This window comes from Zychaea mexicana, assembly GCF_025766255.1.
Source record: "Zychaea mexicana strain RSA 1403 chromosome Unknown BDB00scaffold_135, whole genome shotgun sequence".
NCBI lineage: Eukaryota > Fungi > Mucoromycota > Mucoromycetes > Mucorales > Lichtheimiaceae > Zychaea > Zychaea mexicana.
The window spans coordinates 56,632-76,820 of record NW_026516798.1 but is presented as its reverse complement, the minus strand read 5'-3'; the positions used below and the strand labels follow the sequence as shown (position 1 = coordinate 76,820).

Genomic DNA, 20,189 nt, shown 5'->3' with positions numbered 1-20,189 from the left:
TACCACTGTAATGGAAGCGCAACTTAATTAGTCTCCTATATAGTGAAACACAACACCTTTGATATCAAGCTTACCCTATCCGATACTCTGAATTTGCTATTAATATACGTTCTTCTGCATTAGCAATATATAATGCTTGATCTTCTGGCGTAATAGCTACTCCAAAAATAGTTGCAATGGTGGTATATATATTTGAAAAGACGGGTTCAGTGCTCCTCTTATACATCCTCGATCAGCTACTACCACTAGAACTACCACTTACCGACACCCGTAATTTCACCAAACATGTCAATAACTTGACTATTTTCAAATAGCTTTGTGTCGTAAATGTGGACAAAATCAATAGGCTCTATAATATATCGTGGAGTTTAACTGTTTTCATATCCTGACTGTAATAATAGCAATTTAAATTGTATATACCTGCTGCAACAAGGAATCTGCCGTCATTAGAGAACTGTAGAGAGCGAATAGCACCAGCTTTTCCTCCAAGTACATGTAGTGCATGCGATGGATATCGAATGTCGTATATTCTTTAGTTGAAAAACTTGTAATAAGAATAACACATTTTACTTGGATCTATTTTCTTCAACCAAATTTTAATAGTACAAGGCTTCTTCAGCCTTACCTCGTTGTCTTGTCCTGGTTCCCGGTGGCAAACATTATACCATTTGGACTCCAACAACAAGCAAATGAAAAGTCGCTGTGTTCATCAACTGAGTGGATGCCTGCTCCAGTAGTAGAGTCAACAATCATTGTTTCGGTAGCGTCTCCGACGACGCACATGATACGTTTGTCGGGACATAGAGACGAACACTAAAGAGAGAAAGGGATATTAAGCAAAAAGACATGGTACCAGTTTTTCAAGTCACAGGCATTTACGTTAACCGGGAACGGAAACGAAATTGTGTTTTCTATTGCCAGCGTATCCATGTTTATAAAGCGTGTCTTCATATCATTGCTTGATACAATCGCTTTAATTCCTTGAAAAATAAGCAAAGCAATGCCGCAGCATCTAGAGTTTTTTAATATGCGGCAAAAATGGCTCCTTCCAATCTTATAAATGATCGGATCCCTTGCTAGCTGTATATTACATACCTCCAATTAGACTCTCAGTGATATGGATGTGGTTTGAAATCCCATTAATATGCTCGGTAGTGATACCATAGTGGACCGGGGCGGTCATATCATCCAGCCTTCGACATGCAAATTCACCCTTAGATCCACCAGTAAACAATATGTTTTCAGCGCACGCCATGCTGCTAATAGTGAAAATGCGACTCTGTGGAGCGTTGGCTGTCCGTACATTTAATATTTCGCGACTACTACAGAGTTGAGGAGACCATTGCCGAACACTATCTTCATCTACAAGCCGTTACATACACATAGTAGATCAGACCATTTGTCGTGAATACTTTAATTTCGCAGGAGGACATCCCTCTCCCTTCAGAGCTTACACATGTAATATACGTTATTTTTACTTGTTGCCCAAAGTAAATTGCGCAGTTGAAAATGGCCAATATTACAGCGTTCGTTTAATTTGGCGTATTTGAACGAATAATACTGTTGATCACTGGATATTTTCTTTATATCCTATGATAAAGTTAAAGGCACAGTTAACATGGATACGTGCTTTACACATCGCCTGGAAATAACAAGTGCCCTCCTCTTCTTCCATCTCCCAGTCTGCAACACATACCGTTGTTCGCAATGGATCAGCTGGATTCTCCAAGCTCAGGTAATTATCATATTCCGCAATTCTATCCACCGACCGGTTGCCTTTTCTTCAACAACCTGATCTGACCGGCTTTTCGTTTTTTTTTTCCAACCACAATCCCAATCCGGCAAATAATAAATAGCTTGCTAACCTCTTTTCGCGCCACATTTTCCGGGTCACAGGCCGACTTTCCCAGTCTATTCCTTGCTGAAAGTGTGTTGTAGCAAAATGTTTGGAAAGAAGAAAAGCCCGCGCGTTCATGCAGAAGCAGTAGTAAGTGTTACCATTTGCCCAAACTCAGCACCGGCATCTCAACCACCCCATAACCGCATATACTCGCACCCTCTCACGTACCATATCAACACCTTTGGCATGCATTTCCTCGGTAACAGCATCATATTGTCCCTGGTGTAGTTTGGTTCTTTTGAGTGTGTCAAATAAAAAAAAAAGTGGGTTTGACGTCATGATCGCCTCGTAGTCTTACATCATCAGCAATATCTTCATCGTCCTCCATATTGTAAATCGTGATTGTGTTGCTCATCGCATCGTCAAAAGAAACGTCTGTTTTGGTTTAAATATAAGAAACAAGACATTGGGGTATGTGCTGACATTAGTAACGAAGAGCAACCAATCGGCTACATATCTATGAGAACAAAAGAAAAAACTGAACAGGTACCGAAATTTGTATCAGGCGAATAAGGTACACTTTCGTTGTATCTAATATCCCGGAATTCAACACAAAAAAGAAAATGTAAGATATAAAGAAGAAGAAACACGTAATGCCACAGAACGACGTGGATTGCGTACAAGAACGAAGAAAAGAAACTCTGTTGCTTCCCCCATTCAGCCCACTCCACTCTGCTGCTCCTCCCCCTTCAAAAAGACATAAACTTATGTGTATGCATTACCCATTCGAAGGTACGCTTTCGGACACACCCGTCATGTTTTATCTTTCAACGATTCGAGAAAGACGGCTTGTTGAAGACTTGGTTTAAGAAAAGGGAAAGAAACAGGCAACTTGCAGCAATCCACCGAAAATAAAAAGTGCTGCACTCTGAATTTGAATTTGAAGCATGGCGCATGATCACTACTAGGCGGAAAACAACAGCACTCAAATCATTATGTAGAAGCACCATGTTGGAGAGGTTAACGAGAGATATTGAGTGAGAAATGGGGAGGGAGAAAAGCCGAGTAAGGTACATTAATAAAAGACGAAACTGTTTTTTTTATGTTCGATGGATATGTTGTCGGTGGAGAATTTATTGAACTAGCATGGAGGGAATCATAACACCGGGATTAGTATATGACGTTGGCACTGCTATTAAAAGTAATAACAAAATGAACCAGTATTCGTACCTGAGAGAAGCGCTTTGTTGGCAAACCACTTGACATCGACGTCTGAATCATCACTAAGCTTCTGTAACGCCGGTGCGACCTGAGATGCGATTAATTCGGCACTTGCTTTGTCGTGTTTCAGGATAGATGCAAGAACTTCCAAAGACTTGGCTACATTGAAGCGGACATTGGGGATGGTATCGTCCTTCAGCCCTAACACCGTAGGCAATACGCTTTCTTTGACGATTTCAGGTGTGAGGGATGATGCCATTGTCTAGATGCATGAACATGACCTTTAGTATTCTCTGTATCCTCGCATTTTTCTTTCTTTTTTAGTATTTACCGTAAGAGCAAAAAGAGTTGTCATGCGATACAAGTAGTTTTCGTTCTGGGCCATCTTCATCACTTGAGGTATGACGGTTTCCTTGGCCCATTCAGAGCCAAAGATCTCAACAAGTTGCCGTAAGTTTGTAGTTGCTGCATCCCGGATAGAGAACACTGCGTCACCGAGCCAGGACATGCACAGGTTGAGCAGCTTCACGTCAAAGAAACCCATGCCCATCTGCGATGCCAAAAGTGGTATATATTCAATGATAGCAAGTCGCACACGCCACTGTTTATCTTCTGCTAGGTCGACAATGGCTGGAAGAAGCGATTGTGGAAGTCTGTCAACGCCAATAACTATCCCACACAAAGATAAGATGAGTATGACTTTCATTCTTCACCACGTTATGCAATCCCTCTTTTTGTGGTTTCTTTAAGTTTTTTGCTCTATTTGTTTGTTTGTTTGTTTATTAACAAGAAACCGTACCTTGATTTACGTTCTCCAACTTGGAAATAATATTCAACCGGACATCAGGGCAATCGTCTTTAAGAAGCTGAAGGAATAGTGGCAGCAGGTATTCGATGGTACTAGTCAAGAAGAAGAGGTTTTATGATTAGAACGATATTCAAAAGGCGGAGACAACAAGGAAACAAATGGAAGAGCAGTATTACAGGTCTCTGCCAAGAATTGGAGCCAATCCGCTAATGTTTGTTGCCACAGCAGCACGGACGTGTTGATTTGTGTCAATAACAAGATCCTTTACGCATGGAAGGAGTTTATCGAGAACGGTCAGTTCGTCGATCATCTTTCCAAAGGCTGAGCATAGCGACAACATAAAGCGCGTAAGTAACGTATACACAATTCATAGAAGGTTACGTTTACCGCTCCTCTATTTTCGCCTTTCTTTCATACTCACCTGAAGCCTGTCCGATTGTAACCACCTTAACTTCTCCTTCACTATCCTTGATAAGACTGACGAACAAGTTGACTAACTCTTCTCTAGTAATGGCTTCGCCGAATGATTCGGACAACTATTTAAGCCAGTTATACCTACGCATCAGTATCTCGTGTGATTTCTGATCACTTGCTTATATTTTTGCCACATCCAGAACCCTATTTACCTGAGCAAAGTTGGAAGCAACCATGTATCGCACTCTCCATGACTTGTCCTGTCCCAGCGATTTCAGAATAGGCAGCAGTATTGTTTTGTTTTCCTCGGTCGAAAGTATGCGCGATATTTGAACCAAATCTTCTACAGTCAACAAGCGCACGGTGTCTTGATCGTCATTCGTGAGTTTGGTAAACAAAGGCATGATGTTGGCTGTGAGGTGGTCCTTGTCCAATTGCTTTGCGAATTCCTACATAGAGAGCATGGAAAACTATAATCAGTCATTGTCGCCATTTTCGTCGTCGTCTTATTTGTCTCTTCCCTCTCTGTTTCTTTCATTTTCCTCCTGTTATCTTAAATACATACTCCCAATGACTTTGCAGCTGCTCTTCTGACCATGGGCGTGTCATCCTGAATCAACTGCGCATAAAGACTAGTGAAAGAAGGAGAGTCGATTGATAATTAAATAAAAGTAATAATCAAAAGTAAGGCTACCTTTCTTTCCCAAAAGGAACTTGCATTTTACCTCCTAAGTTCGGTCTTTTGCTCATTACTGCATTTCGGATAGGATGCGGCATAGAGCCCCGTGGCAGATATACGACTGGTGAACCATTCACCGCTTGTCAATCGCTTCACTAGCGGGATGTAATAGTGCTCGACTTGGTTCGGGCTCAACACTGCAGCGATCTTGCAAAGAGACTCTACTGCCTTTTTTTGGTGTTTTTGCATCACATTTGACCCGTCAGTGACAAAAATTTAGTTGACGTATATTTAAAGCAGGGATAAGTAAGTCTATCGTACGCAAATGTAAAACATACCTTATCTCTGACCAACACTTCCTCTACCGCTGCCAAATTCTCCAGTGGATTCAAGAGATAATGCGCGTATTTAGGACCACCAACATATTCCGAGAATCCTGCAAGCTCGTTTGCTACTGCCAAAAGAACTTCGTCTTCATCATCAATCGAATCTGATAAAAGAAAAAGGGAGAAAGAAAAAAATTATCGTCAGTTATAATATGCATAAAGAGTAGCTATACTATATGTACTCTATGAGATAATATTAAAGAAAACCTCACCATTCAAAAAAGGAATAAGTTCATCTCGAGCTCTCTGTGGACCCAAAGCCATGGCAATGGTGCCCAAATTCTGAATGGCGTTGAGGCGATGCTGCACATCCTCATTTTTAAGTTCATCCACGAGAACTGCAATAGGGTACAGTTCTTGTTCGTCGGTAGTTGCCGAAGCTCTATGAACGGTATCATCAAGCGTATCACTTTCACCCGTGCCGTCAGGACTAGAAGCACCACCAGTAGCACCAGCAGTAGCAGTACCAGCGTTAGGCGCAAGAGTTCCAGTTTCGGCGACAATGACTCGTCCTGGTTCCTGCTGTTGTTGTGTATCAGCTGTTGTCGTCGTAGTCGCTGTCGTCGTGTTTGTAGGTCCATCTACCGCGGGTGTCGCTGCTTGTCCCGATTGCGGAGTGGATCCCGATGATGGCGGATTTTCTGGCGATTTTGACGAGGCCTGGTTGTTGTCGTTGGTATTGGAAGTGCTTTGATCAATCTCCATTGTGTGTTTCTTTGGATCGCCTTTGGGCGTGAAGGGGATTGGAAAGAGAGAAGAAGAAGAAAGGGGAGAAAAAGAGGGCGAGTCAGAGAGTACGAAAAAAGCAGAGGGCGACAGCTCCAAAGCTAGCAGGAAATCAATCCCCGCGAATTAATAGTTATCCAAGCAAGCGCTACTGCGTGCCCTTCATGTACGTACGCGTTGCTAAACCACCGCAATAAATAAGCTCTGAGCAGTGTTCCTACACCACCTGTTTGCAACTTTCTACGCGTTTTATGAAAAGGTACCCAGATTTATAGATTTTTTCGGGAAGGAAAAAGTTCGTAGCGGATCATTATATGTTTGTGTCGGGCATAAACATCGAGATTCAGGGACATCGCTCCCACATACTGTCTTTTGGCCAATAGCCAACGATTGTAGGATTTCTCGCTATGTAACAATTAATAAGAGAAAAAGCGATCTACGAGAGCACTGTATATATGCCCTGTACATCATGATGTTACTACATATTCTTCAACAATATCCTATTATCATACTGCCAATGCCACCACTAACACACTACGTTGCATTGTAGAACATTGTGTATGCTTGTATTTCTCAGAAACATGCATTAATTTGAATGGTATCGTGTGAGTTTAAGTGTATGTTTCGGTTAGGCGTTAATGGTGCATAGTATTTTATCAGGCGACAATCAAATAGCTTGTTGAAAATACAAGTTATTTTCATTGGTTCCACTATTGAATCCACCTGCTCCTCCATCCATAGACGCCATCATACCAAATCCTCCTGCTCCTGCTTGTGCTGCTTCCTCATAAGTTTGATCGGCAAAACCGTCATATCCATCGAGCGTAGCACCAAACTGCATCGGCGGCTCATCAGATTCTTCAATAAATGCTTGTATGTCGTGTGGTAGCATGGGTTGATTGGTCTTGAGGTGCTCCTCGACGGCGTCATCGTTATAGCGTTCGACATAGGGTCTGATTTGGCTGATGGGTGGGAATGGGTTTACTTTGCTCAGTACAACCTGTTGTAGCTGATGATGCAAGTATCCACGAATGTAACCCTAGGACGAAGAGAGTAGGGATTAAAATTAGTAAAACGGCTGTATGTTTTATAGAGCGACTACTTACTTGACTAATCAAAGAAACAAGAATGTTTTCGGTGTCGTAAAAATCGAGGTCCTGATCTTCGCCAGCAGCAAGAAGACCATCATAGCACACCCTGAACGACATGACTCGGTCCTCGTCACTTTGTCTGGTCAATATAAATCTATACAGTGATGACCGAGTTAGCGAGGAGGAATCCGGGGCGCACCATCTGTCCTTTCTTTCCCTCTGTACTTAGCCAACCTCCAGACACGATCATTGTATTTTCTAATTGTCCGTCAGGATCCCAAACTTACACTCGTCGTAGGCAACTTCGCCATAACAGAACTGGACATCTTGCTCTCAAAGTAAGGTATGACCATGAGCGAGCGAAAAAGGCATAGTTATGCTCAAGGATGGCATTGAAACGTCGAATATCGCCTCGCTGGATCGTCTGCTTCAAGTCAGCGTATGGATTTTCTAGTTTGTATTTTTGAAGTAATTCCATACTCGGTAGCTTGCCCATAATGATTCGAGTGGGTATCAGGAATTTCAAAATGAGGCTTTGCGATCGAGTTAGCGAACAAAAGAACGTTTTATATAACGACCATGAACACTGGATCTTTTTCTTTTATCTATCTTACCGTTTGTTATGCCAGCTATTAGCAGGACAATGTTGGAATGCAAACTGGAAGTGTTTTTCAGCCTAATCATTTCAATATATATATATATATATATTTAGCACAAACTATCGTTGATTACTCGCCTTCAATTTGATAGTACAGAGATCTTAAAACTCACCCTTAATAATTGCTGTTTGTAATAGCTGAATCGTCCTAGGTAGTAACGATGAGCAACTTGCTGAGAAATTGGGAAGTCTTTAAGTTCCACACCACCAGTCTTGAGGTTCGTAATAAATGTGCTGCACAAATTCGTGATATCCAGCTAATATGGGTGGACATAATACGTTAACAACGACCACAGCGCCATCTTCTAATTTCTCTAATCCTAAATCTACTGTCATCGTACCTTTGTGTATATTTTGAATGCCAAATTCGTGATGTGTATAATGCCTAGGCGTTTGGATTCTTGTAACGGATTTCTGATATGTGAAATCGATTCATCACCATGGTTTCCATATTAGCACTGTATCGATGCCATGTACTGAATTGGTTCCTTTTTAATAAAATTACCTGTCGGCGAGCATGATATTGAATACTTTGGATAACAAACGTGCGGCTCCGTTGGCTTTCATTTTTTTGACAGATAGATTCTCCACTTTATCCACCTATTAAAAAAAAGGGACGCATCAATCGACATATTCTATGTATTCTTGCTACTGCTATCTTGATCTTTATAATTACATGGAAAGCGAAATCCACAAGTGTCGTCGATAGGTTTTTTAGAAATGGCAAAAGATAGTTTGAATCCGCGCTACTAAATACAGGTATAAACGCACTATGTAGTTTGACATGAAATCACATACATAAATATCAATAATCTTCTGACGTTGTCGTTGTTAACTCTTTTGGGTTTTGCGTGGGGGGGAAAACATACTTGAAGAATATTTGGAATTGGTCATATACGTGTGCAAGCGGATAATTTATGGAGTTGTTCAGCAGCTTGATATAATTAGTGACGAACTCGGACAGAGAGTAGGAAACATCTTCAAGGTTGTTGCTAATCATCTGTTCACACTGTGTTTCATGCATCTAATAGTTGTTCATTTTTTATAAACATTAAGTTTGCCTTGTAATGTTGAATTTAAAGTTGTTCGAACGCGTAGAGATTCCTCTTTTTATATGTATACCGTAGACAATTCTCGTCGAATGGAGATGACACCGGGGTTACTGTCCTCCAGAGTAAATAGCTCGCCGAATCGTCTCCCGTTACGTGCATTGTATGTTTGAACGACTTCTGAACAGAACTGTTGTAATATAGACATGGCGCTTTTGTGTCAAGTTGAGCAAAGGGAAAAAAGCAGCCGCAGCGAAATTGGCTAGCGAGAAATAAAGACCGCTTGTTGTGTGTGCTACTGTATTCGACTTTTTTTTATTTCTGCTCCTCAAAGAAGATAAACATGGATCTCGTGAACATTGCAGAAAGCAGCAGCGCACAATTTGTTCAACTATTCTATCAAAATTATGACAACCAGCGTAACGTATGTGATTTTATTTGAATCCCCAATGCATTCTACGACCTAGCGATCTAAAAAAAAAGAACCGTCTATTGTATTTTTCCCAGCTACTAGGTAATCTTTACCGAGAAGATTCAGCGATCGTATGGAACGGTAAGCACCAAAAAAGGTGTGGAGTACGGGTTACTTGACAAAAGCAGTAACACATGGATAGGCAATGCGATTGCCGGAGCATCACAGTTTTCCGAGTTTTTGAGTCGATTACCAGCCTCACAGCACGAAGTTGCTGCTTATGATTGCCAACCGATCGCTGGTAGGTTCTTTGTACTTGAAAACGACAAGTATAACTAAAGCGTGAACCAAACTGACGAGAGAGATTGATTGTTTCTATAGCAACAATGAACGCACAAGGAGCATGTGGAATTCTGATAAACGTACACGGTGATGTAAAGTATGGTGACAGCCCTGGAAAAAAATCGTTTTCGCAGACGTTTACGCTGATGCCGGTTGAAGGCCAGGCCACAAGCTTCTTCATCCAAAGCGATGTGTTCCGGTAAGTAACATGATTCAACGAGGATGGGGTATATACATTCGGTATTCACATGGTCGTTGGTTTGTAATATAGACACGTATAAATCCTTTTGAAATCATACCAAGTTCTCGCTCTCTCCCGATCCCTCACCGTTCATCATAATCATCCAAGAAAAAAATCAAAGACAGATTTCTGTACAAGCAATAGTTATGTAAATATATCGTTTTATTACATCCAGTCAAAGAGCAACCCACAATGCGCGCTTGCCGCATTACTGTTCATCCGCTGTAGTTGGTCACCGTTGACTCAGGCATGTACCGGTTATCTTTTGGAACAAGTGGCCTTTTTCGTGTGTTTGATATAGTATGTCGTTTGCTAGCTTTTTGCTATGAAAGTCGTTCATCGTGACGCGTTCGACTGTATGTTTTGCGATTGCTGCCAGCTTACTTCCGCTGTTTCGTCCAAACGGCCAGCCGTTCAAGACGAAACCATTGAACGATCCAACGGCATAATGTGGACCCAGCGATATGACCATGGATATTTGTGAACCACTGTAAGGAACCATGTCGTTTTTACCTTCCACAAATCGTTTGAGGTTGTGATACAGATGGACTGTTTGCATGTGCGCCGTAAACCACAACTTTGGCTCGTTGACATCATTGACGTCACCGACAGCAAAAACGCTCTTGCTGTTGTTGCTGGTATTACCTTCGCCACCACTGCTATCATCGCCACGCACTTGAAAGTACTCGTTCACACGTATGCGCTTTTTGTCGTCAAGCCAGTTTGGATGAGATTTTTGAAGAAATTGGGTGTTGGGACGAATGCCAGTACATAGGTATACTAGGTCCGTCTTGATTTCCGTGTTTGTTTTATCTGTCTTGTAGGTGCTATCATCCGCATCATCCACCTTTTCAGCCTTTTCGCCTGTCAGCAGCCTGATTGGATCGAGATGATTCAGTATGCGACCTGCGCCATCGGCGACGCCTCCAGGCGTACCCGATAAAACAGTGTCAGATGAACTGACTAGAGTAACGTGTTTCAAGGGTGCCCGCCACGCAATCTCGCTCGCAACCTCGACACCCACGGGCCCGCCGCCAATACACATAATGTCTTCTGAGGATTTGTACTTGTCACGGTGAGTACGTAGGTAATCCAAACGATCTTGCCATTGCATCGTGGTCCGGTCTTGCTGGCAGGGAACTTTCCATGGATCGTGATAGAATGACCCTGTACAGATTACTAGGATATCGTACGCGATTTTCTGGCTGCCGTCGCCGAGAATCACTGTGTAAACATGCAATGGAAACACATAACATGTGTCCTGTTATAAATTTTTCTTCGGGTGGTTCTCCTACTCTTCAATATCAAGTCTGATGCACGGTTTACACTCGCTTACCGTTTTCATTGTCCATATCGCGCACTATGCCCAGCTCAAACTTGACGCCGAGCCCTCCCAGAAGCGTTTCATAATCTGCAGTGATATTGCAGAAATGGCGCTCAAATTGCTCGTCGGATGCTTCGTAAAGGACTGAAATCAAACTAGGCGTGTATTCAAAAAACGGCTATAAAGGTTGTGTATCTGTAAGCCCATCAGTTCTTGCATCTGTTTTGTATGAAAAAATGACTACCACCTTGCAATCAATAAGAGTAATATCAATGCCCAGTTTCTGCTTGTCCGATGCCAGCTTCATCGCAAGCAGAATGCCAGCTGCGCCCCCACCGAGTATAACGAGCCTTCGATTAAGCGAACTATCCATTCAAAGTTCTGGTAGCCTGTATATTGTACAAGCAAAAAAAAATATGCAAAAAGGAAAAAAGAATAACAAGCGAAAGAGAAAGGAACTTGAAAAGTGTGCCGTGACTTATGTAGCATTGATACGAGAAGTATCACGTGGATATGCTGCATGAAGAAAGTGGTCATATACTGGGCATGGTCGCATACCAGTTGTATCATATCACAAACAGTAGTGATCAGCCGTTCTAAATCATTTGGCTCATAGTATGAATTGAGTGAACCTTCCATCTTTGGAAGCCGACTGCCAAGAGTACCCCGAGGGCGTCTCGCATAGCCATCACCCATGCATACATCTTACTTACTTACATGCATACATAATACAAGTAATTAAACGTATGGATTGTTGAGTAGATGCAAAGTGACCATCATATCACTAAATGTAACAAAAAAAGAATAAAGAGCAGCACTGTGCTGTTCACCACCATCGACAAAAGACACGTAACTGTATTCTGTTAATTGATTCATCATCTCTCATGAGTAACAGCATGCTAGACAGACTATCGCCGTCTCTTAAGCAGCTCCTCACTGTTTGAGCGTCAAATACTTTCCTTTCTATCGGGCTATGGTTACTCCTCGCTGTATGATACATGAAAATCAAGGGCTCAAAGCGCGTGGTTCGGGTTCTGAAACGTCTATGATATGCGCTACAGTTATGCGCATATTTTATTTATTTCTCTTTCTATCATCCATGTTTTCACGTATAAGGCAATCGATTACGATAGCGATCTACGGAAAGTCTAATAAAGAGAAAAGTATTCGTAAGCAAGAAGAAACTCCCACCAAAGAACTGACACCGGAATTGGCCCCACCAATGCTGCAAGAACCTCCTTTGCCGGATCTAAATCTTGAGCCGATTGACAATGAAGACAGTTTATGTAAGTTGCCAATGTATGCTTAATAGTCATTGTAAAGGGTCTGAGTGCACGAGTTGAAGAACGAATGCGAGTGCAAGAAGCGCAGCAAGAAAATCTGACCAGCTCCGTGTGCACAATGACATCTTTAGCTTCCTGCTGTCAACAAATCGTCAAAGGGGCTGTTCCTGACAAGCACGCACCTGGTATGTAAAACGGATCGTGATAGTTTCAAGAGTTATAGGAACGGACGTTGTAGGTTTCGCAAGGAGTCAAGGACTATCTCCATGTACTTGTTGCGCTGACCAAAGTTTGACAGAAGTAATGACAGGCCCGAAGAAGCCAGTTGTCTGCACCGACCACAAAATTCCGCTCAACCGAACGCGCAGCACCGCCTTGCTCGCATCAAAAGGTAGTACAGATTCAGCAGCAGCACACACCTAGTACCTGGGCAGATAAAAGCAATCATACATGCTGATACCACAGTCTTTATTCTAGATACCAGCTGTAGTGTTCCTCAGCCACCACCGATGAAACAACACATAGCAGCAGCGATGTACAACGACTCGTTCCAAAAAAAAGGTTTGTAGAAAGTAGAGCAGTAAAGACGGGCTCTTTCCTCTAACACAAGATCCGACATCCACTACTGCGCTATACCCAGCGAAGAAAAGAACAGTATACTGCTGCCCGTATAAGTTTTGCACAAAGTCATATCAAGCTAGAGCCTGGCTCTTCAAGCATATTCGCAAGGAACACTATGCTGCGTTTCCTGAGTGCAAACCCTCAATCCGTTGCATTTTTCTGACAAACTCTGGCAAGATAATCGACTTTAAAGGTATGTCTATCTTGCTAGCAGCTGATGTACACAGCCACTTGAGAAACGCTCACTGTTTTTACACTCACACAGAAAAATCACGCGGTGCTGTCGTGGATGGCGAAGAAATTTATTCTGAACGTGAGTGCTTTGTAACTTGCTTGTCTGGATAAGAACCACATTTTCATTACAGTTTTCCTCAAAATATAATACTAGAAATGAAAATCAAGTACTTTTGCCCGTACAACGCATGCACTTTTTCTCACGCCTGTCGCCAACATCTATTCCAGCACATCCGCAATAACCACTATGCCGACCTTCCGACCTTCCTTGAGTTCCAGATACTCAATTTCAAGAACGTAACACAGGAAGTAATTCGCTTTGATGGTAAATATGTTGTATATGCGGGATCATACAATAAAATATAACCGAAAAGAAGCGCGTTTTGATATACATTGTCAAGCTAAATTCTTATTTCTCTTTGTAAAAACAGAAAACTCGCGCAACACTCTACTCGACAATGAACCTATAATTATTGAGCGAACAAAAATGTAATCGGTTCCAAACTGCTCTTATTGGCCGTACATATGTAGGGTACAACAGTGGTAATGAAACATCTGTCTTTGCGAGGTCTATACAAACAATTGTGACAAAAACATGATTGCAAACATTTGATTGCCTATCTAAAACTGGTCGTGTGTACGCAGCGATTTGTTTTGAAAACATCGCTGGCAAAATGCTGAACTCCATGAATATGGTACCTTTATATGGTGTTGGGTCAAAAAGGAGAGGGTGTAAGGAGAATGGTGTGGGAAAAGATTACACTATTTAATTCAAAAAAAAATTAGAAATTTCTCCAGGGTATTACTTAGATGTAAACCATAAACTATTGCTGACATAATCAAAACGTTACCTATTAAAGGTTTCTTTTACAAAATGAAATCACTAGGCATATGTACACAAGAACCACTTCCATTTGTATTGATATGATTCCTGGAGTAACATCATCTCATACCTACTTACTGTACAGTATTCCATACCACTGATGTGTCTGTATCCTCTTGTCTAAACTATTTCTGCTTTCCATAAATTCAGTATGCTGTGCTCTTTTTCCAACTTCCACAATACAATTGATTTTATAATCTTGAACATCATGATAGTTACTGCGTATAATTGCTGTTGTGTGCATGTACATGAACAAGCAGTCATTCGATGAAACTTTCAAGTGTACTGTACACTGTTATATAATATCTGATCTTCTAAAAACCCATTTCTAGACTATATACGTGCTCTACAGGATCGGTGTCTTGTGTGGTATAATAATGGTATTATAACAGCCAGTCAGTTGGCGTTTCGAGATTACTACACGTCGTGCCACAGAATCAAACCGCTAACGTTTACGGAGTGTGCACAGCACATTATTATATTGTGCTTAAGATAAGGGACCAGTTTCAATACAATAATGTGATTGTGTAAGGTATGTACAACTAAGAATTTATTCAATTAAAAAGATAGCTTCTGTACATCAGCTTAAACTTCATGTTGAAAAAATAGAAGGAAATGGAATCTATAGTGGAAGGGAGGGTGAAGGGTGGCTGCTTATAAAGAGTTATTGCCACAGCAGGATTTGGCATCGGCGGGAGCATAGGCGCTCTTGGTGGACTTCTTGTCAGAGGATGGGAGGTCGATACCCGGGTTACCCAAGAAGAAGTTGGCTGGCTTGAGTTGGAAACCGCACATTTCCACAGGCATGATAGGGAAGTCTTCAACACGAGGGATGTGGGTCAGACCAAAGGTCAACCAGAGAACGATATCTTCGTTACGAACATTCTTGGTCTCACGAGTAAATTGCGGGAGACCAAGGTTATCGGAGGGCTCGCTCTGGTAGCAGTAGAAACCACCAGGGAAGAGCTGATCAGGATGGTATTGGGTCACCCAAAGGGTTTTTGCAGCAAATCGGGCGCGTTCGTAAGCAATGGATCCAGGCTTGGCCAAAAGGGGAGGGCTGTTGGGAGCAATAACCTTGAAACCGACAGGCTGCTTGGCATAGGGATGTATTTTGCTCTCGTTGATAACCTTCCATGAGCGATGTGTCTGGGGGCTGGCATCGGTTTGTGCTTCATCGGTGTTGCTAAAGATCTTGCTGACAGGACCGAAGGCATTGCCAACTATGTTATCGGGGTGTCCGACAGGATGCACTGAAGGTAAGACGTCCGTTTCGGCAACAGAGTTGTTGCGACCGTCGATCATAGGGTCAATGCGCATGCTGAACAAATGCTGGTGGTGCTGAGCATCAATTTGGGGTGCAACAATGGTACCATATGGAGCAGCATCTTCGTCGACAGCAAGAACTTGGGTGTTGAGTTCACCAGTAGCCTTAACTTCATATTGGAAGGTACCGTCCTGGTAAAAGTAGTAGTACAAACCATAGTCATAGTTGGCAGCTGGTAGTAGAAAGAATTGTTGGATTCTTTGGTCAAATTACGTAGCGTCTATATATATTTTTGATGTGAAGTTGAAACGTACCAGTAACAATGTGGGAGATGACCAAGCGACGCGAGCGAGCAGAGTGGGCCTTGCCAGTGCGGTAATCAGTGTGCTTGAACAAAAGACCAGTATCTTCTTCGTGAATGCAGATAGCCTTTGGGATCACCCAGGGCTCACCCTTCATGTCGCTCAAAACAGCATCCATATAGTAAATTGAACCAACACAGTCGCAGCCGAGTTCCAAAGAATTCGTCAAGTTGCCCAAACCGTACTCTCCAACATCAAAAGCCATCTTATGGTTATAGGGTTTGTAGGGATTGGCGTAAGGGACCACCATTTCCGCCAAAGAGACACGGTAGAACAAGGGGCGTAAAGTACCATCCATATCCTTGTAGCTGACGTTGTTGATAACCAAACCTTCACGATAGTTGAACGACAAGTGCATATTCCATTTTTGCCAATCTAACTGCTGGCCACGGATCGTGAAGCTGACACCTTCGGGCTGGGTGATTTGGATTGGTTTTAAGTCCTTGCGCAAGTTTTCTGTACCAATATGCTCGGGCAAGAAGTGATGGTTGGCTCGGGGAATAGTAGGACGCTCAAACTTGCTGTTGCGGCGCTTGGCAACAATGATGTCGACAACCTTCTTTTCGTTGACATCTATACAGAATAATAATTAATTTACATGTCACATGTCAGTTCCGCTTTCTCCTCGTACTAGACACACACACACACACACATTGGTCTGAACACTTGGGAGCTTAAGCAATAAGTTATAATTGATACGTTACCATAAAGAGGATTGAAATCCAAAGGATGAGCGTACTGGTTGTCGTCGGCAGAGGTGCGCATGTAGACCAAAGCTTGCATAAGACGCTTGCCCTTGATTGACTCGTGGTAACCAACGCCCCAGGGATCAATGAAGACTTGTTTCATATCAGTAATACCCAGTTTGCGGCACTCTGCAATAACAAGTTCATCATTGAGCAAAACGTGTTCGGCCTCGAGCATTTCGCCAACGTGAAGAGTGGGCTGGACACCTTGAACCTTCTTCCAGCTGGTGGTCTTGTTTTGGGTCAGAGAAACAACAATTTCGTGGACCAAACCGGATGGACGGTCAATGAGAACAACAAATGCTTCACGGTCGATCTTGGTTGGCTGGGGAACAGACTTGTCCCAGCCGAAGAACGCCATCATCAGATCTTTGGAGGGTTCCTTCAAGCACATCGAATTTACAATGTAGGTATCATTTTCGCGTTCCTTGCGAATGATGGCGGTGGCGCGGCGGATTTCGTCGGCGGATAAGTTATCCAAGGGATGAGGGAGGACAGCAGTGATAGCCGACATGATTAGTCAGATAGATAGAGAGAGAGAGAGAGAGAGAGAGAGAAGACAATGAGAAGACGAGGGTTGGCGATCGGTTTAGAAAGGAAAAGATAGTTGGTTTATATAGTTTTTTATCTAGTAAGCAATGACTTATCACCATCATGTTTCGGGATCTTCTTTCTATTCCTTGTCTTATCACTCTTGCGCTCGCGTTTCGAAAGGATGGTGTACCACGGGAACCTAATGCGTGAGTGTCTTGTGTGGGTGTGGGTGTGGGTGTATGAGAAACGCGATCATACGGCTTTCTCTTTATGCGACCAATTACTCGGAAAGACCAAATAATTATCGACTTTAGGTTTATCGTACAGTGTAACAGAGTTTTCGGGGAGATCTGGCACGTCTGTTTCTAGATTTGCAGCCTATCACAAGGCCATACACTTACTTATCCTACGTTACTACCCGGCGTCTAAGCCCGCCTTACACTCTCCTAACACCCACGGCGTTTAAGACCGTCATTACTGTCTCTCACCAGTGCTCAATGATTTAAGATTCGCACCGTCTTTTCTGACTCAGCATTCTTGCTGCTATTTACTGCTCTTGCGCAAAGAGCAACAATACCCTATCCTAGCGATAATGATAAAATAAAAACTTCCTTTTTGAGTCATTTATCTCAATTTAGCCTTTTGGTGCTTGTCCGTGTCACTGCTGCCATTCTTTATTACCAAGGAGAGCATATAATGTTTGCGTACTGTCGTGTGTACTTCTAATGGAATTAGCAGCAATGAAATTTCACACTCGAAAAAACAAAACAAAAAAGACGTCAAAGTGTCTATCCAGTAATTGAAAGGACACATGGTATTTTCGCGCTTCACACGTATAGTTAGAGTAAAAGGTGTCCAAAAGGAGCTCATATGTGACAATCAGAATGTCTACAAATATGATAACGATAAGGTGAAAGGTAGATAGCAGTAATCTGTTAGGTGGGGGAGCACAAATCAAGACGGACTAGTCCGGCCCATCAGAGGAGTGTGATTTGATTAAGCATCAAATATGATTTATTTAGACGTAGCCAAAGACTGAAAGAATACAAGCTCGATATTTAAATTATAGGATGAAGACACATCGTCCCCAAGAATTTTACAATATGCAGCTTTGTAAAATCGTTGCTAAGAAACAGTTGCACATAAGAAATTAAGGAAAGCAGATGGTGCGGATCCAAGCCAGGAAGATATGCGTGCCCCTAATTAGGAAATAAGAAAAAAATTGGAACTCACTTGTAACAAGAGACACATTATTTTGTTGTCAGAGAACAACACCCACACTCACAGAAAGAACCTTATAATGGCAAATGATAAGGCACCCAGCCCACTAGACTTTGGGAAAACCATCTTTGATTGTGCTGTGCATCCAAGTCGCGATCTCGTAGCAACCGGCCTGATTAACGGCAAAGTCCTTTGGTATGAACATTACAGAAGAACATTTAGACTTCTAAATCTATTTGTGATTTATGCAGCTACTTTGATCAATGAAAATTCTGATCGATCTCGGGATATAGTCACAAGTACGGTCTTGATAAACATGAACATTTATGGACGGAACGCCCTTTCAAAAAATCCTGTCGTGGTGTAGAGTTTACTTTGGATGGTGCAGGTAAGGAAGCATAAAAAAAATAAATCTTGGACAATAAATGACCCGTGTATGCAGGCCTTTACAGCATATCGAAGGACAGAATGATCTGCCTTATGGATACTGAGACAGGGAAGATTTTGAGCAGTAGAGAGAGATCCCATGAGTAAGTGTTCCTAAAGATTGTGTGTGCATAAGGCTGTCTAGGTTCTTATTTGGCGTTGAATATTTTAACAGTAATCCGCTTAATGCCCTTTTGTGTTTGAACGATAACATACTCGCCACTGGTGATGATCAAGGTGTTATCAAGGTACACTTGCTTCGATGATAATTATGCTTTTCCATTGGATAACTAACAACTCTTACTAACAAAAAAAAAACAACCAGCTTTGGGATAGACGGAAACAAGATGCTGTCATGGTGTACGAGGAGCATGAAGATTTCATTGCGGATATGGTTTTCAGGGCCGATAAAAAGACACTGGTGGCTGCTGGGTAACTTTGATTCTTCCTCTTTTTCGTTACAAGCTAGTGTGCGGAAGGGTCGTAAGGAATCGTCAGAAATCTGGACGACTGTACACGTACTCATGTTCGTCTTGCTTTATGTGTTCAATAGAGGAGATGGATATCTATCTACTTGGGATATCCGAAAACCAAACGTCTCAGCCATGTCCGACAATATGGAGGATGAATTGTTATCAGTCGCGCTGGTCAAGGTAAAACCCTTTCCCTTTTGCACGGAAACCGCAACATAAAAACTTATCTCTTATCACAAACTTTAAAATCACCTAGAATGGTAGCAAGGCTGTAGTCGGATCACAGGAAGGCATTTTGAGCTTATGGTCTTGGGGCGACTGGGGCGATTACAACGATCGCATTGTTGGTCATCCCAACTCAATTGATACGATCTGTAAATTGGATGAAGATACGATATGCACGGGCAGTAGCGATGGCATTATCCGGTACGTAATGATAGCTCCTCCTTTCCAGTATATAAAATTCAACAAAAGAGAGGAGGGGAAGCTAATAAACACCGTGGTTATTTATTTTCAGAATCGTGTCTGTGTTACCTAATCAGTTCCATGGTGTGATCGGTGATCACGGCGAAGATATGCCAATTGAGCATATACGGTTATGCCATGACAAAAAATATCTTATCAGCAGCGGGCATGACAGCACATTACGATTCTGGGATGTTGCGTTCCTGTTTGATGAGAATGCAGGAGATGACGACGACGACGATGAAGAAGAAGACAAAGATGAAAAGGAGGATGTAAAGGCAATCCAAGTTGTTGCTGGCAAAGATGCTGAGGATGATGACAGTGGTCAAGGTGATGACAGTGAAAGCGACAGCGAAGACGATCAAGTTGAGGATGCGGATAAGGATAAGGATGGGAATGAGGTTGACGACGATGATGATGAAGAAGAAGATAGTGATAGTGATAGCGATGAGGAAGAAAAGACAAAGCCATCCAAAAAGAAGC

At 42.3% G+C, this 20,189-nt stretch overlaps 8 protein-coding genes across 8 annotated transcripts; 3 read left to right on the top strand and 5 right to left on the bottom strand.

The window, feature by feature from the left end:
* Nucleotides 1-251: 251 nt before the first annotated feature.
* BDB00DRAFT_774236 (WD40-repeat-containing domain protein) lies at nucleotides 252-1,975 on the bottom strand (the record flags this gene model as incomplete). Its single annotated transcript, XM_053120140.1, has 7 exons — nucleotides 252-349; nucleotides 421-530; nucleotides 626-813; nucleotides 880-980; nucleotides 1,096-1,362; nucleotides 1,455-1,590; nucleotides 1,802-1,975. 7 exons carry the CDS (start codon nucleotides 1,973-1,975, stop codon nucleotides 252-254), a joined length of 1,074 nt encoding a protein of 357 aa, XP_052973823.1.
* Nucleotides 1,976-3,035: 1,060 nt separating this feature from the next.
* BDB00DRAFT_774265 (armadillo-type protein) lies at nucleotides 3,036-6,053 on the bottom strand (the record flags this gene model as incomplete). The annotated part of the gene is made up of 10 exons (XM_053120145.1): nucleotides 3,036-3,323; nucleotides 3,393-3,730; nucleotides 3,861-3,961; nucleotides 4,046-4,190; nucleotides 4,291-4,405; nucleotides 4,496-4,732; nucleotides 4,849-4,915; nucleotides 5,009-5,190; nucleotides 5,301-5,452; nucleotides 5,561-6,053. The coding sequence occupies 10 exons, from the start codon at nucleotides 6,051-6,053 to the stop codon at nucleotides 3,036-3,038; spliced, it is 2,118 nt and encodes a 705-aa protein (XP_052973822.1).
* Nucleotides 6,054-6,553: 500 nt separating this feature from the next.
* BDB00DRAFT_853380 (uncharacterized protein) lies at nucleotides 6,554-9,140 on the bottom strand. The gene is made up of 9 exons (XM_053125627.1): nucleotides 8,693-9,140; nucleotides 8,500-8,593; nucleotides 8,329-8,423; nucleotides 8,165-8,237; nucleotides 7,937-8,080; nucleotides 7,780-7,841; nucleotides 7,453-7,698; nucleotides 7,181-7,319; nucleotides 6,554-7,113 (listed from the first exon to the last, which is right to left on the bottom strand). Exons 1-9 carry the CDS (start codon nucleotides 8,845-8,847, stop codon nucleotides 6,742-6,744), a joined length of 1,380 nt encoding a protein of 459 aa, XP_052973821.1. The 5' UTR covers nucleotides 8,848-9,140; the 3' UTR covers nucleotides 6,554-6,741.
* A 14-nt stretch (nucleotides 9,141-9,154) lies between these two features.
* On the top strand, nucleotides 9,155-10,014 carry BDB00DRAFT_853372 (nuclear transport factor 2). Its single transcript, XM_053125626.1, has 5 exons — nucleotides 9,155-9,296; nucleotides 9,380-9,425; nucleotides 9,487-9,585; nucleotides 9,666-9,825; nucleotides 9,898-10,014. Exons 1-5 carry the CDS (start codon nucleotides 9,216-9,218, stop codon nucleotides 9,905-9,907), a joined length of 396 nt encoding a protein of 131 aa, XP_052973820.1. The 5' UTR covers nucleotides 9,155-9,215; the 3' UTR covers nucleotides 9,908-10,014.
* Nucleotides 10,015-11,640, bottom strand: BDB00DRAFT_853369 (uncharacterized protein). Its single transcript, XM_053125625.1, has 3 exons — nucleotides 11,439-11,640; nucleotides 11,204-11,369; nucleotides 10,015-11,091 (listed from the first exon to the last, which is right to left on the bottom strand). The coding sequence occupies exons 1-3, from the start codon at nucleotides 11,562-11,564 to the stop codon at nucleotides 10,100-10,102; spliced, it is 1,284 nt and encodes a 427-aa protein (XP_052973819.1). The 5' UTR covers nucleotides 11,565-11,640; the 3' UTR covers nucleotides 10,015-10,099.
* A 999-nt stretch (nucleotides 11,641-12,639) lies between these two features.
* BDB00DRAFT_111643 (uncharacterized protein) lies at nucleotides 12,640-13,621 on the top strand. The gene is made up of 5 exons (XM_053116099.1): nucleotides 12,640-12,865; nucleotides 12,952-13,035; nucleotides 13,115-13,288; nucleotides 13,361-13,408; nucleotides 13,558-13,621. Exons 1-5 carry the CDS (start codon nucleotides 12,778-12,780, stop codon nucleotides 13,569-13,571), a joined length of 408 nt encoding a protein of 135 aa, XP_052973818.1. The 5' UTR covers nucleotides 12,640-12,777; the 3' UTR covers nucleotides 13,572-13,621.
* Nucleotides 13,622-14,866: 1,245 nt separating this feature from the next.
* Nucleotides 14,867-16,948, bottom strand: BDB00DRAFT_774237 (copper amine oxidase; the record flags this gene model as incomplete). Its single annotated transcript, XM_053120141.1, has 3 exons — nucleotides 14,867-15,711; nucleotides 15,794-16,414; nucleotides 16,546-16,948. The coding sequence occupies 3 exons, from the start codon at nucleotides 16,946-16,948 to the stop codon at nucleotides 14,867-14,869; spliced, it is 1,869 nt and encodes a 622-aa protein (XP_052973817.1).
* A 1,473-nt stretch (nucleotides 16,949-18,421) lies between these two features.
* Nucleotides 18,422-19,779, top strand: BDB00DRAFT_774244 (WD40-repeat-containing domain protein; the record flags this gene model as incomplete). The annotated part of the gene is made up of 7 exons (XM_053120142.1): nucleotides 18,422-18,537; nucleotides 18,636-18,730; nucleotides 18,785-18,872; nucleotides 18,944-19,016; nucleotides 19,267-19,280; nucleotides 19,322-19,421; nucleotides 19,498-19,779. 7 exons carry the CDS (start codon nucleotides 18,422-18,424, stop codon nucleotides 19,777-19,779), a joined length of 768 nt encoding a protein of 255 aa, XP_052973816.1.
* Between the last annotated feature and the right edge of the window lie 410 nt (nucleotides 19,780-20,189).

Bases quoted from the DNA above. Each gene is read 5' to 3' on its own strand.
- BDB00DRAFT_853380 (XM_053125627.1), bottom strand. From the start codon at position 8,847: ATGCATGAAACACAGTGTGAACAGATGATTAGCAACAACCTTGAAGAT. The intron at 7,842-7,936 runs GTGAGTTTTAAG...TGAAATGATTAG, and splicing joins ACAAACAGCAATTATTAAGG to GCTGAAAAACACTTCCAGTT. The intron at 7,320-7,452 runs GTAAGTTTGGGA...ATCACTGTATAG, and splicing joins CGAAGTTGCCTACGACGAGT to ATTTATATTGACCAGACAAA.
- BDB00DRAFT_853372 (XM_053125626.1), top strand. From the start codon at position 9,216: ATGGATCTCGTGAACATTGCAGAAAGCAGCAGCGCACAATTTGTTCAA. The intron at 9,426-9,486 runs GTAAGCACCAAA...ACACATGGATAG, and splicing joins TTCAGCGATCGTATGGAACG to GCAATGCGATTGCCGGAGCA. The intron at 9,586-9,665 runs GTAGGTTCTTTG...TTGTTTCTATAG, and splicing joins TGATTGCCAACCGATCGCTG to CAACAATGAACGCACAAGGA.
- BDB00DRAFT_853369 (XM_053125625.1), bottom strand. From the start codon at position 11,564: ATGGATAGTTCGCTTAATCGAAGGCTCGTTATACTCGGTGGGGGCGCA. The intron at 11,370-11,438 runs GTGGTAGTCATT...CAACCTTTATAG, and splicing joins TTACTCTTATTGATTGCAAG to CCGTTTTTTGAATACACGCC. The intron at 11,092-11,203 runs GTAAGCGAGTGT...ATGTTTACACAG, and splicing joins CGATATGGACAATGAAAACG to TGATTCTCGGCGACGGCAGC.
- BDB00DRAFT_111643 (XM_053116099.1), top strand. From the start codon at position 12,778: ATGACAGGCCCGAAGAAGCCAGTTGTCTGCACCGACCACAAAATTCCG. The intron at 13,036-13,114 runs GTTTGTAGAAAG...CGCTATACCCAG, and splicing joins CGACTCGTTCCAAAAAAAAG to CGAAGAAAAGAACAGTATAC. The intron at 13,289-13,360 runs GTATGTCTATCT...ACACTCACACAG, and splicing joins CAAGATAATCGACTTTAAAG to AAAAATCACGCGGTGCTGTC.